Raw genomic sequence first — 14,929 nt, 5'->3', positions numbered from 1 at the left:
GCCAAGCAGCTTGCTGTGACAATCAATAATTCCTGTTAACTGAGTAAACCCACATCCAGGACCTCAAAAATCCACATTTCTAGACAGGGTCAAGCTGTTGCATTTGAGTTGGTTTGATTTGGGAGAATTGGTTCAAGCATGATTCATGTGTGTCTGTTCATGTGTATATGTGTGTGTGGCCCAGTTGTAAATATACTACTGTATGACTGACTGTACATACACACGTGGAGACCAGAGTGATATCATGTGTAGCCTTCTAGAGTTTCCCACCTTATTGCCTTGGAACACAAAGGCCCTGTTGTGAGTGATCTTGCAAGCCAAGCAACCACTATCTTGGGGCACTAAACTATGACCCCCCTTACAAATGATCATGCTACATGGGCTGACTGATCTCTCTCTCTCTCTCTCTCTCTCTCTCTCTCTCTCTCTCTCTCTCTCTCACACACACACACACACACACACACTCACACACACACACACACTAAGCATATGCACACCCTAACAATGCTCAGGTAGCCTGGGAAGGGGCTGGAGTGTATGTATGTATGTATGTATTGTATGTATATATGTATTGTATATGTATGTATTGTATATGTATGCATGTATATGTATGTATATATGTATTGTATATATGTATGTATTGTGTATGTATGCATGTATTGTATATGTATGTATTGTATATGTATGTATGTATTGTATATGTATGTATGTATTGTGTATGTATGCATGTATTGTATATGTATGTATTGTATATATGTATGTATGTATGTGTGTATTGTATATGTATGTATGTATGTATTGTGTGTGTATATATGTATGTATATATTGTATATGTATGTATGTATGTATGTAGTTTATATCCATGACAGGGAAGACCAGAACAGAGCTCCATCTATGCAGCTGCAGGCAGATGTCTTCATCCCTTGTTTGGTATAGGTGTGAGTGCCCACAACCCACAAGAACCCCAACAAAGGGCTAGGTTCCCAGAGTGAACTTGGGCAGAATCAATACCATTTTTTGTTGAGGCCGAGGTGGACATTGCTTTACATCTTTTCTTGGGAAGAAATTCTAGCAACACTTGGCTCAGTCAGCAGGATACAACAAAACAGAAGATGAGTTTGGGAAGAGCAGTGGTGGTGTCCCTGACATGAGGAATGAGACAAACAGCACAAGGTTCAGCAGTTACATGAAGGCCAAGGACTGAGATCATAATAGGGTGAGGCCTCCTGGGTGGAGGATGTATGCGGGGCAATTCCCAGGATAGCAGTCTTCTACCAGGCAGTACGGAATGACAGGCCTGCTTGATGGGTAGGATCTACCCTAGGAAGCAGAGATGCTGTGCGAACTGTTACAGGTCTGGAACAGACATTACAGGCCCTCGAGAGTAGCATGTGAGGGGACGGAGGTGTCAGCGAGCTCCAGTCCTAGCATGTCCTTCCCCAGGAGAGAAAGGTAGCCTGCTTAGTCTGAAAAGATAGCTGTCCATCCCTGGGGCAGGCTTGCTCTTCTGCACATGTATTGCTTTATCGAGGATACCGTCTGTGAACTGATCCTCAGGCTTAATCTTCCAGAGCTCATTAGCACAGAATTTAGCTCTTGGTCATTTTTTTATTAATATTTATTTTATGTATGTGAGTACACTGTCGCTGTCTTCAGACACACCAGAAGAGGGCATCGGATCCCATTACAGATTGGATTACAAGGCATCGGATCCCATTACAGATGGTTGTGAGCCACTGTGTGGTTGCTGGGATTTGAACTCAGGACCTCTGGAAGAGTGGTCAGTGCTCTTAACCACTGAGCCATCTCTCCAGTCCCTTGATCATGTTTTTTCCTTCAGAAATTCAGGCTGGATATGAATCTTGTCACATTTGCCTTCAAGTAACGCACACGGACCTCTTCTGTTTTGCCTTTCCCCTATCTCTTGGCCACTCTCTCACTTTACAGACACTCCATGCTGTCCTAATTCACTCAGATCCTCCAAAGTCCTTCCTACTTCATACTGAGTCCCACCAAAGGGCTCAGTACAGCTGCTAAAACTCCATGCCAGTCTTGAGGTTTCTATGGGCCTGGTTGTTCCTGGTGTCTGGTAAACACCGACCTATCAGGCGCTGTGAATGGAGTATCGGACACTGTTTTCCTCAGACCTCGTTCTCTCAGTGTGCCTGTCCCTCTTCTCTTGTCCTCCAACCCAACATCCATGAGACCTCCGTTGGTGATGACCCAGTGTGTCTAATGGGTCATAAGAGCCTGATTCTCCATGCACTGCCTCAGGCTATGCAGCCTGAGTCTCAGATATATGGTGGTACGGCTTAGATTTTTCTCTGCTTCTTTAACACTCAGACCTGCTTTTACCACCTGCCCCAGTTTCCCACAGCCTCCCAAGCTAGGATGCTTAGTTAAAGCCTTCCCTAATTCCAGAAACTGCAGTGTTGGACATTCTCTAGTTACCTCGGTCTCTCAAACCAGACCAGTGCTAAGGCTGCCACCTAACCAGGTGCGGTGGTGCAGGTCCTTAACCCCAGAACTGAGGAGGCTCACGAAGGCCAATCACTGAGTTAGAGGTCACACTGGTCTACATAGAGAGTTCAAGGTCAGCCAGGGCTATAGAGAGAGACCCTGTCCCAAAACAAAAACAAAATAAAAACAAAATAAATCCTGTGTCCATGCAGGCTTGGGGATTTTGGATCCCCTCCCCCCTCTTTTTTTTTTCTGTCTTTTGTTATTTCCAGGTCACTCTTCCTCGCTGTTAACCCAACTTTCTTTTCTGAATTTAATAAAAACTGTGAGGCTTCTTAAATGTTTATTGAAGGCCTGGGGAAGAGGGGAGGGGACATAACAACTCAGAAGTTCCTGGAATCAGGCACGGGAGGACTTAGGAAAAGAATTCCTTAAGACGGTGTTCTATTGCATTCCTTATTGCCCTGGGGCCTGGACCGGACCTTTAAAATTAAGAAGCGATTCTCCGCGTAAAAGTTCTGACGCTACTTCTTGAAATTGTCTAATTAGAATGTCCTGTTTGGAGTTGTAGTTTTTCCTGCACCAGAGACAGAAAACCCACCCTCTTCCCCTCCATGCCTGGAAGTGAATCAAGGCCTTAAACTAAGTTCCCAAAGATCCAGGAAGTGTCGGAGGCTGCTCTGAGCATGGAGACTGGTGTGAACGTAAATTGCAAGTTCCCAGCAAGAAGCTAACAAGACTTCCTCAAGGAGTTAACTGGTTAGAACGTCCATGGTTTTGGAAGGTTCCATGTCCAGAACCTGGGCTTTCTTTAGTTCCCTGACAGTCATTCCTCGCCCACCAGTGTGAGACTTACTGTTCTGTGACTAGCACAGAAAAACCTTTTGGAATGTATTAACAAAACTGTAGTTTCAACCAACCAAAGGACTAAGAGGGCTATCAGACGGCACCTGAGGCCTTTCTCTGCTGCAACGCCTTATTAATGTTTCTGAGACCAATGTGGAAAGAGCTTTGATTTATGACTTTGTTCCTTTTCTATAAAAACTTCATGAAGCCGCTACCGCATTGGAACATGGAATCTGGGGTAATTTGGATCTGTGTTCCTAGGCCGTGCTCATTCATATTTGAATAAACTCTAACCCACTTTGATGTGAGTTATGCTTCTGAGGTAAGGACTAGGCAGCATAAAACACGGCTGCTGTTACAAGATTCATTCTTGTTTGTCTTTTGCTTTTTTATATCCCTGACCTTTTTTTAAATTTGAGATGGGGATAACATTATCTGGAAGGAGAATCCTAGGTGGCCTGGCTTGTTCCCAAACAGAATTCCCAAGGTTGCAGAATGAAGTAGGTTATACATCTTCCTGAAGGCCAGGCCACCAGAAAGTGGCTGTGGTTGTTGGGTAGAGGGAAACTCACTGCTCGCCCTGCCCTGTTGTCTGTTTCATACTCTCCTCTCGGGCCACCCGCCTGTGCTACGATGGAAGAGTTCTGCAGTTACGCTAGAGCTCCTGTACCCAAACCAAAGTTCGTCCGAGGGAACCATGCAGATCACGGGTGACCCTAAAACAGTTAGTTCATAGGAAAGTCAGCACCCAGCACGGACAATGACACCCTCAGGGCTGTTATAAACATTACTTTCGGGGGTTTTACCCTATTTAGACCATACAGTTCCCAAATAAAAGAAACACATCTTTGAAAGCATTAGAGCTGGACAGATACCAAGTCTCTGTGTTTGTCTATTCCCGATATCATTTGCCGTGCTACACCTGGAGGGTTCTCACGGCCATGTTCTCACAATCCACCCACCCCATGGCAACTTCTTTCCCCTCCTCTTCCCCCTTGTGGTCCATGCCCCAGACCCCAAGCCTTGGACCTGAGGCCCCAGCTAAATCCCTTCTGCCTAGCTACAGGCTGTCGGCATCTTCATTAACCAATTTTGGATAACCTGGAGGGGGGCAAGGTTTACACAACAAAAGCTGGTATACATGAGGATCTGCTCATCTTTGATCCACCAGATCTTGGGGTACAGAATTGAGCATCTGAATACAGGCAGTGCCAGACTCCTGCTGCTGTGTAGATGGACTCTTCTTCCTTTCCCTCAGCTCTCCCCACCTCTACACTCTTAGGCCCTCGAGAGCCTGAAAGTCACATGCAGTTGGGGCAGAATTGCATGCCACTGGCTGGGGCGGGGGGACAGCTGGATACTACGGAATGTCAACAGTTAATAAGCTGAGCTATGGTGACCTTCTGCAAGCAGGCACAGCTGAACTCATGAAGATGGTGTCTATTAGGCTCAGAGGACAGAGGTACAGCAGATCAGGTGGGCCTCCACTCCACCCTCCCATCCCCTAGCCTAGGCTAGGTGCCTGCTATATCACTTATCCGATAAATAACTGAGCACGCAGGTTCTGACAGGCGCCACACACTTTGCCAGCCCTTAGTATCTGAGCCATCAACTGAAGAGAAATCACATAAATGGTCAAAGTCTGTGTATTCTCTTTGCCTCTTTCTCTGTGCTTTCTGTGGGAAAGGGGTTCGAAGCCACGGGCTTCCATATGCGAGGCAGCTGCTGTGTCTCTGAGCTATGCTGCAGTCCCCAACATCGATTTCCAATTAGAAGGAGCCGGAAAAGAAATACAAAGTTTATTTTTAAAACTTTAAGATAGCAACTAGAGAGGGGTCTTGCTTAACTTGATCTTTTCTTCTATGTTTGAAAAGTATCTCATCTTTGTAAGAAGTTCCTTGGCTTTTTCAAAATCACCTGAAATACACAAGAGATAATGAGATCAGGAAATAATAGAACCCAACTCTGGCTTCCGAGGCAGCCGGATCAAAGGGCCCGGAGGCTGGTGGCTTCACTTGAAGGTGAGTGTGCCCTACAGCAACATTTGCCAAAGTCTAGGTATATTTTTGGCTGCCGTAACCGGGGAAGTAGAAGTGAGACCTACTGGGTGAAAGCCAGGGACGCTGGGAAAGATCTTAGCCTCCCCCAGAAAGAACATTATTTCACGACTGTCAGTCAGGTTGAGGAACTCCAACCTAGGCAAACATAATGCAGCCTTAAAGCTAAAGTCAAGGTCATTTGTAGCCAACCCCGAGAGTATTAAATATTAAAAATGATCAATAAATGTAATGCGTTCACCACTCCAGCAGGAGGGTGCGTATGGCACACTAAAGCACCGTTGGGAAGCAGAGGCAGGCGGAGCTCTGAGATCAAGGCCCGTCCTCCGGTCTACAGAGTGAGTTCCAGGACAGCCAGAGCTACACAGTACAACCCTGTCTTTTAAAAACCAACCAAGCGAAAAAGATAATCTAGTGTATAGGAGATTTAGAGAACCTACCAATAAGTTTGCTTAGAGGATATCAGTTATACAGAAGCAAACTCTAGCTGGTCTCCCATACCAGACCACTGTTCAGGACCCATCTAGGCAAGTGTGGCAGCTCACGTTTTCAAGCCTAGCCCTTAGGAGACCTTAGGAGACAGAGGCAGGCAGATCTCTGTGAGTTGAGACCAGCCTAGTATACATACAAACTTAGCCAGGGCTATAGACAGAAAGCCTGTCTCAAAAACAAAAAACAAAAAAACCCCAAAAAAACCAAAAACCAAACAAAAAACCCCAAAGAAACGAACAATAACTATCACTACCACCACCACCACCACCAAAAACAACCCCCAAACCCAAGCCAAGGCCCCATGTGCCCTGGGTTTCTCCCTTTTCTGTGTGCTTTGTTGCGTCCTGCTCACTATTCCCCAGTGCTGTCTGCATTTTCTTTTTGTAAAAGACACTTTATTAGACATGTGAAGTTACTTAACATTTACTGAGCGGAAGGCATTTCTGTGAACTCTCTAACCCCAAGAGAAAGCCTCGGTGATGGTTGAAAACTTGTAACTTCAGGTCCAGGCGGTCCAGGGCACCAGGCACACATGCGGTACACATACACACATGCAGGCAAAACACTAATATAAATTAATAAAAATAATTAAACGAAGAAAAAAATAAAATAAGGCTAAAAGGCCCAGTGGGTAAGGCGCGTACTTGCTCTGAGTCTGACAACCCGGGGGACTTCATTGTGGAAGAAGAGAGCTGACTGTTGAAAACTGTCCTCTGACCTCCTCATGATGCCCACACATACACACTAAATAAATGTAATTATGGGCTGGAGAGGTGGCTCAGTGGTTAAGAGCACTGACTGCTCTTCCAGAGGTCCTGAGTTCAATTCCCAGCACCCACATGGTGGCTCACAAGCATCTGTAATGGGATCAGGTGCCCTCTTCTGGTGTCTGAAGACAGCGACAGGGTACTCATATATAAATAAATCTAAATAAATGTAATTTCAAAAAGAGATGGAATACCTTGTTCAAAAGCTCTGTTTATATTGTCCGTAAATTCTTTCTGTTTAGCTAGAAGAGAAAATAATTATTTTAATTTTTCTATCTGAATAAACCTACAATCAAAGTAAATAAATAAAAGTATGAAGATAGCATTTTGTGACTGTGCTACTGTATACAGAAGGACTTGGGTTTAAGGTTTTACAACCATTGCCCTTTTGTGGTGCTGAGGGCTGTACCAAGGCCCTAGGCATCCCATGTGGTCTCTACAATGTAGTCACACTCTCAGCCTTTGCTTCCTTTTGACACAGGGCTTCACTGTGTTGGCCAGACTGGTCTTGAACTCACTATTCTCCATCATGCCTGTCTAACAGCTATTGTTAAATGCAGCACCGACAGGCCCTGTGCACATTTTCACCTGTGGAAGGTCTGCGGGGAGGGGGATGAGGGGGATAGACATAGTAGTTTGGATAAATCTCCTTTAAATATCCTGATGTTGAAAGCTTGACTGGTGACCTGTGTTGCCAAAAGGTGAGGCGGAGCCTAGTGGGAGGAGCTTGGGACATTAGAGGCAGGTCCTGGAGAGGAATCCTGGGACCTAGGCTCTGTTGTTTCTCTCTTGCCACATCCCCAGGAGCAACTGGGACAACCATGGACTGAACCCCTAAAACTGTGAGTCAAGAGAAAGCTTTTCTCTTCATTTCCAGTACTTTCTTACCTTGAGGGAAAGAATCAACAGGCTTGGTCAAGGGTGAGCTTTGCCTCTCTCTGCAGAGCAGTCTTCATATGCTAACACTCTACCACCATCATGGCGGTTTTTTTTTTTTTTTTACCATCCATTACCAAGTAGCGACTTGCATAGGCAACCAGGAAAATGAGAACATTTCCATTCTATCATATCGTAGAAGAGGAAGTGCCAAGGGCAACACAGGTGCTGCGACCTCACTCCCCCATGGTTGCTCATTACAAAGTGAGGGTTTTACAAATACGCAAAAATGATAGTTACAGAGACGTAACTATCACTGCTCGTTTTCTCTCTTCTGATATTTATAGTCAGGGTAAAGATCACCCTTGGGCTGGTTAGTTTTATGTCAACTTGACGCAAGTTAAGAGTCATCTGAGAGGAGGAAATCTCCATTGGGCTATAGGTAAGCCTGTAGGGCATTTTCTTTTTAAGAATGATTTATTTTGGGGCTGGTGAGATGGCTCAGTGGTTAAGAGCACTGACTGCTCTTCCAGAGGTCCTGAGTTCAAATCCCAGCAACCACATGGTGGCTCACAACCATTTGGAATGAGGTCTAATGCCCTCTTCTGGTGTCTGAAGACAGTTACAATGTACTGGAGCTAGAGTTACAGACAGTTGTGAGCTGCCATGTGGGTGTTGGGAATTGAACCCAAGTGTCCAGGAAGAGCAGCCAGTGCTCTTAAGTGTTGGCCATATCTCCAGCCCCAGAATAGTTTCTTAGTGTTTGATGGGGGAGGGCATAGCCCATTGTGGGTAGTATCCCTAGGCGGGTGGGTCTAGGGAGAGATCTCCAAGCTCAGCAAGCCAGTGAGCAGCATTCCCACATGGCTCCTGCCCCGGCATCCCTCTGTGATGGACTGTTACTGGGAAATGTTAGTGTAAATATTTATTTCAATAAACCATTTCCTCTCCAAGTTGCTTTTGATCATGGTGTTTTACCACTGCAATAGAAACCATAACTATGCTAATCCTCAACACTGTGAGAGGGTCTCATTCAATTAAGTAAGGGTATCGTGTGTGTGTGTGTGTGTGTGTATCTAAGGAGAGGACCCCTGCTTGAAGACAATACAACAGATGGCACCCCTGTAACTGCAGCACCGAGGGAGGCAGGCAAATCAGTTTAAAGTTGCCCTTAGTTCCAACAGTGAGCTTAAGGCCAATCTAGCATACACAGGACTATCCAAGACATACACAAAAAGACAACAAACCCAGTGAAATAGAGGGTGGGTAAGCTCAGTGGTTGAGCACCTACCCAACCAAGTCCTTGGTTTACATCCCTAACACAAGAAAAATATTTAGGACTGTGACATAAAAATCCAACCTGGCTGGGCGGTGATGCCTTTAATCCCAACACCCGGGAGGCAGAGGTAGGTCTCTGAGTTTGAAGCCAGCCAAGGCTACAGAGTAAGTTCTAGGACAGGTAGGGCTACATGGAGAAACCTTAACTCAGAAAAAACAAAACAAAACAATCCAACCTTAGTTTTTGGCCTGCTGTTCTGTTCTATTAGAGTGTGTGTGTGTGTGTGTGTGTGTGTGTGTGTGTGTGTGTGTGTGTGTGTGTGTGTGCGCTGTCCATGTCACAGCCCCTATGTGGAAGTCAGAGACGATGTGTGGGAATTGTGGGGTCTGAACTCGAGTCCTCATGGTTGTGCACCAACCACATATGTACATAAGCAGCTTATGACCCCAGGTCTTGCTCTGTAGCTTCTCTGTGTGTCAGCCTCCACACACGTTTGGGCCAGTTCTGTGCAGTAACTAGACCCATCCCCTGTGGATTTTCTAGAGACCCGACTGATGACTGTGGAATGAAACAGAAATGTCGAGGTTAGGTCAGAAGGTCAGGGTTTCAGTGCTTGCTCTGCTGCAAATCTGGGGGCATTGCATTTCTACCAACTTCTACCAACTAGCCAGCTCGTTTTCCTCCTTAGAGATAATGACAGCCTCTACATAATACCCCGAATAGAAGCAATTGTTGCAATACTTGGAGAATGATTATACTCTTGGTTAAGTCTATCTTCCAAAGTCAGTTCTCACATGACAATGAGGGCCAACAAGTGTTTGTCTGTCTATCTGATTTTCTTTCTTATTTCTCTTTTTCTTTCCAAGATTTATTTATTTTATTTATGTGAGTACACTGTCACTGTCTTCAGACACACCAGAAGACACTGGATCCCATTATAGAGTCACCATGTGGTTGCTGGGATTTGAACTCTGGACCTCTGGAAGAGTAGCCAGTGCTCTTAACCCCTCAGCCATCTTTCCAGCTCCCCAACAAGTATTTTTCTTCTTATTTCCCCTCTACTGTGGTCATGTCTCCTTGGGGGAAATAAAACATATCTGTTAGCATTTTATCCTTTACCTCTGACAGTGGCTTCTACCTCTTCCATGGCCGCCTCACTTTGGGCGTCTGCGAGTTTTTCATTGATTTCCATGATTTCCACAAGGAACTGACTGTCTGTTCTATAATCTGTCCCTTCAGGAATTTCTATTCCTTGGAGCTTTAGCTATTGGGGAGGGGAACAAGGAAAAGGAGTTTGGTTAGGAAACACCCAGGGTTATATAAATCCCGTTTACTCCTTCAGAGTACATTGGTACTCATGGTGGGGGGCAGGGCTTGAGTATCAGGTGAGATGGAGCCCAGAGCCTAGTACATGCTAAATATGCACTGTATCACAGAGTCGCAGGTCCAGCCTGGGAAACTTGAGCTGTCCTAGTAATAGTGAGCGCTGGTACAGGACCTCACTCTGCTGCCTGCAGTGGGGCGCTGGGTGGTCACGCCTCTCCTCAGACGTTAAATGTTTATAAACATTCTCTTCAGTTCTAAAATCGTCTAGGTGTTCCTGCAAAAGAGGCTCTACACGTACTCTTTATCATCAGATTTATAGAAAAGAGTTAAAGCACTGCAAATGGTGGGGTGAGGGGTGGAGTTAGGACATGTAAAAGGAACCAGGCCTGGTGGTACACGGCTGCATCACACGTTACTCAGCAGGCCAAGGCAGGAAGATCACATGTCAAGTCCAGCCGGGGCAGCTGAGCGAGACCGGTTCAAAAGGTAACACGACAGCTGGGGATATAGTATAGTGGATTCAAAACCTGGTACCATCAAGGCAAACAAACAAACAAGCAAGCAACAAAAGAAAACCCAGTATTGGTCATGCAGGGCCAAGGCTCAGTTCATAGTGCTTCCTTAGCCGGAGGCACTAGGTTCAATACCCAGCACTGAAGGAGAAAAAAAATCTAGAAAGGAGCTGGATGTGGGTGCGGTGAAGCAAGAGAATTAGCAAGTTGGAGCCAGCCTGGGCTACAACGGTAAGATTTCTTCCAAAGGAAACACAAAAAAGATGGATGCACAAAGAATGCTAAGAAAATGATACTTGTATAAAACCTTTTCCTTTCTTTCCTCTCCTGTAGTATTTTTGAGGTAAGTATCATTAGCTTCCTGGACTAGGCCAGGTCTCATACAGAGGAGTCCCAGACAGATGGGTTGAGAAATCACCTTACAAGATATAGTCCTCTGCTCAGGGGAGCCTGAAGAGTCTTGTAGGCATCATTCACCAGGGTCGAATGCTTCTCCGAGAACCGTTTCTCAGTCTGCTCAAAGAGGTAAAAACAGTTTTATTATCACCAGAGCCAGTCAGGCTGGTGTGTTTTTGTTATCTGGGAAGCCAGATAAAAGCCGGGAGGAAATGACATCTCTGGGGCCTGGCTGTCGGCAGGCTGCCACAGGGTGGAGCTAGCAGTCCAACTCTTTTCCAGAGTAACGGAGCGACCCACCCAGTTGTGCACATACATGGGGGATAGTATGCAGGCGCGCGCGTGTGCGTGTGTAAATACCTGAGACTTTTGGCTGAAGAAATCTGGGTGGATAAGGCGCTGTAGTTGCTGGTACCTTTGTTGAAGTTTTCTGATGTCAACCCTGAAGGATTGGTTGCTGGAAGGAAACCAGATGTTATTCATGTAACAAAAGAGTAGTTTCACCAGCTATTTACTAGGGGCTGGTCTTGCTCTTGGGGAGGGTATAACAAGCACATAAACGAAGGCTGCTTTTAAGACGCGGTAGCTGTAATGAAGGGAAACGGAACAGGCTCGGGAGAGGTGGTATAGGTATGGCATCAGAGAGGAACCGGATGAGCAAGGATCAGAAAGGACATTAAGGGACATGAGGGCTGGAGAGATGGCTCAGTGGTTACACTGAACAGTGGTAGAGCGCTTGCCTAGCAAGCTCAAAGGAAGGTTCGGTCCCCAGCCGAAAAAAAAAAAAAAAGGAGACTGATTGCTCTTCCAGAGGTTAAGGAGTTCAATTTCAGCAACCACCGAATGGTGGCTCACAACCATCTGTAATGAGATCTGGTGCCCTCTTCTGGCCTGTAGTCACATATGCAGGCAGAATGCTGTACATAAAATAAATAAATAAATCTTTTTTTTTTTTTTTTTTGGTTTTTTTTTTGGAGCTGGGGACCGAACCCAGGGCCTTGCGCTTCCTAGGTAAGCACTCTACCGCTGAGCTAAATCCCCAGCCCCATAAATAAATCTTAAAAAAAAAAAAGGGAGACACTGAACTGACTGGAAGGTCTGACAGCTTGACACGTTAAGGGATAAGGTCGGTGTAATGCATGGTAAGCTCTCAGGCAAAGACTTTAGCACCAAGCCACTCCCTTCACTCTTCCTGACTACCAGACCTCTTTTTTACTTAAAAAAAAAAAAAAAGACTTATTTATTTATTATATATTAGTACACTGTAGCTGTCTTTGGATACACCAGAAGAGGGCATCAGATCCCATTACAGATGGTTGTGAGCCACGATGTGGTTGCTGGGAATTGAACTCAGGACCTTTGGAAGAGCAATCAGTGCCCTTAACTGCTGAGTCATCTCTCTAGCTCTAAGACGGATTTTTTTTTTAACTAAGGTACCCAAGTTGACTTGGAAATCACTCTCTGTATATCCCAGGCATGACCAGATTTGCAATAAATCTACTTTAGCCTTCCTTTTAGGTGGGATTACAGGTCTGTCACCGGGTCTGGTCTATGTGTGTGTGTGTGTGTGTGTGTGTGTGTGTGTGAGAGAGAGAGAGAGAGATAGAGAGAGAGAGAGAGAGAGAGAATCAAGATCTTGTGGATTTCAAGCTGCTATGTAGCCAAGTTTACCAACTTTAAAAAGAAACAAACAAAAAAACTAGGTGTTGCTCAATTGCCCAGGGTTGAAATTTCTGATACTCTTTTTTCAGCTTCCTGAGTAGTTGGACTTATAGGTAGAGACTACTACACAGGCCATTAATACCTAGAAGCACGTCTTTTATTTTTTGGTCTTTTTTTTTAAAGATTAATTTTTTTTTTTTTATTATATAAGTACGATGTTGCTGTCTTCAGACACACCAGAAGAGGGCATCAGATCTTATTACAGATGGTTGTGAGCCACCATATGGTTGCTGGGAATTGAACTCATGATCTCTGGAAGAGCTGTCAGTGCTCTTAACCACTGAGCCATCTCTCCAGCCCTTTTTTTGGTCTTTTTAAAGCATAGTATTGGGATTTGAACCCAGGCCTTGGCTAATGCAAGGAAGGTTTTTATCACCAAGATAAAGTGAGGATTCTGCACTCCTTTCTTCTCAGGGAGTGATTCAGACTGACTCTGTGTAGTCTGCTATTGGGTAGCCCAGACTGCAGGATGAAACCTGAACTCCATATTTTCTTGTTTTTGTCTGGAGGTTGGAATTGCAGGTGTGTACAACCACAGCTGGGCCTCCCATTTTATTTAAATCTGCTCATACTTCTCATACTTCTGTACCTCTCCAATCTTTCCCAGGTGGGAATGTGGCATGGGGCAGGGGAACGGGCTGGAGCAATGGCTCAGCAGTTAAGAGAACTGACTACCTTTCCAGAGGTCCTGAGATCAATTCCCAGCAACCACATGGTAGCTCACAAACATCTGTAATGGGATCTGATGCCCTCTTCTGGTGTGTCTGAAGACAGCAACAGTGCACTCATATACATAAATCAAAAAAAAAAAAAAAAAAAGAGGGGGTGGGGTGGGGCGGGTAAAGTACACTAAATACTTCTTGGTCTCCCTCAAATCTTCAGCCTGAATTAAATTTTCGTTTCTTGAGACAGGGTCTCACTGCTTAGCCTATGTTTGGCTCCCATGTGTGACCCTTCTCCTTTAGCCCCTGAATACTAGGATTCCGGATATAGGCTATTACACTTGGTTTGCTTTGTTCTTAACTGCACTTGATTTTTGAGACCAAGTCTCATGCAGCCCAGAGTCTCATCAAACTTGTCTTATATAGCTCAGGTTGCCCTCAAATCCTTTTGAGTGTTGGACCCACAGGCATAATACCAACACATCTGGCTTGTTTTGTTTTTATATTTTCCGTTAAATAAATAATTTATTTGAGATGTTCCCTAGTTTTGTGGTTGGCCTCCAACTGGGGTATCCTGCCATAATCTAGCATGCTTTTAAACCCTGCATTGGTGAGTCGGAGGGGGGCGGGTGACTTGAGTTCAGGATGACGCTTTTAAAAAACCCTCCCCCTTTCTGCTCCCTTGAGTTTAGCCAATGTATTTCCCTTTTCCAGAAGTCCCACCCCTCAAAACTCCCTAAAATGTAAACTCGTCCCTATTTCCATTTGTTTAAGTTTAAAAACAAGGCCCTAGGGTTGGGGATTTAGCTCAGTGGTAGAGCGCTTGCCTAGGAAGCGCAAGGCTCTGGGTTCGATCCCCAGCTCCGAAAAAAAAGAACCAAAAAAAAAAAAAAAAAAAACCACAAACAAGGCCCTTGTAGCAGAGGCTAGTCTTGGATTCCTGAACCTGTGTCTTCCACTTCTCAAGTGCTTAGATCACAGGCATACCTATGACCTATATACTTATCTGGCCTTTTAGTTGAATCAGTCTCCGAAAATTGCCTAAGCTGGACTTGGAACTGTGGTCCTTCTGCCTCAGTTCCCCCGAGCAGGCTGGAAATTACAGGCCCGCAGACGCCGCCCCAAGCCTTGATCTCTAGGGTTAGGAAGCCTGAGCCGCCCTCCAGTCAGATCGCGCCGCCTGTACCAGTTCATGAGGCTGAAGTAGTCCCGAGTGGGGTCAGGAGGCTGCAGCGCGCGGCAGTGTGCGCAGAAAAACTCATCCCCACGCCCGGCTCCCATCGCGCGGCCGCAGTTCCAGCACTGCGGCTCGATGCTCTTTCCCGAGGCGGCATTGCTGCTCAGCAGGCTCCTACCAAGGAACCTAGCCAGCCGCACCTCCCACACGCACAGCAGGGACCGAGCCCTGCAGCTCCACATCCGTACGGCCGCCTGCTGGCCCGGGTTACCAGACCGGAAAAAAAGGGAAGAAAGAGCGGCTCGCTGCTGATTGGCTAGGGAGCCGAGGAGGCGGGACCAGCCGCGGGAAACCAAG

At 45.8% G+C, this 14,929-nt stretch overlaps 1 protein-coding gene across 5 annotated transcripts; it reads right to left on the bottom strand.

Annotated features, from left to right (window-relative positions):
• Window positions 1-5,085: 5,085 nt before the first annotated feature.
• Window positions 5,086-14,862, bottom strand: Hscb (HscB mitochondrial iron-sulfur cluster cochaperone). Of its 5 annotated transcripts, none has more exons than XM_032887013.1 (6): window positions 14,582-14,862; window positions 11,372-11,468; window positions 11,039-11,128; window positions 9,897-10,041; window positions 6,817-6,864; window positions 5,086-5,223 (listed from the first exon to the last, which is right to left on the bottom strand). In XM_032887013.1, the coding sequence occupies exons 1-6, from the start codon at window positions 14,812-14,814 to the stop codon at window positions 5,132-5,134; spliced, it is 705 nt and encodes a 234-aa protein (XP_032742904.1). In that variant the 5' UTR covers window positions 14,815-14,862; the 3' UTR covers window positions 5,086-5,131. The 5 variants fall into 5 exon arrangements, 4 of the variants coding, with proteins under 4 accessions (XP_032742904.1, XP_032742905.1, XP_032742906.1 ...); XR_004386037.1 differs by having other exon boundaries at window positions 5,091-5,223; window positions 11,034-11,128; XM_032887014.1 differs by lacking the exon at window positions 6,817-6,864.
• Window positions 14,863-14,929: the final 67 nt, after the last annotated feature.

This window comes from Rattus rattus, chromosome 16 (genome assembly GCF_011064425.1).
Source record: "Rattus rattus isolate New Zealand chromosome 16, Rrattus_CSIRO_v1, whole genome shotgun sequence".
Lineage (NCBI taxonomy): Eukaryota > Metazoa > Chordata > Mammalia > Rodentia > Muridae > Rattus > Rattus rattus.
The sequence above is the reverse complement of the archived record's forward strand: the minus strand, read 5'-3'. Positions and strand labels throughout refer to the sequence as shown.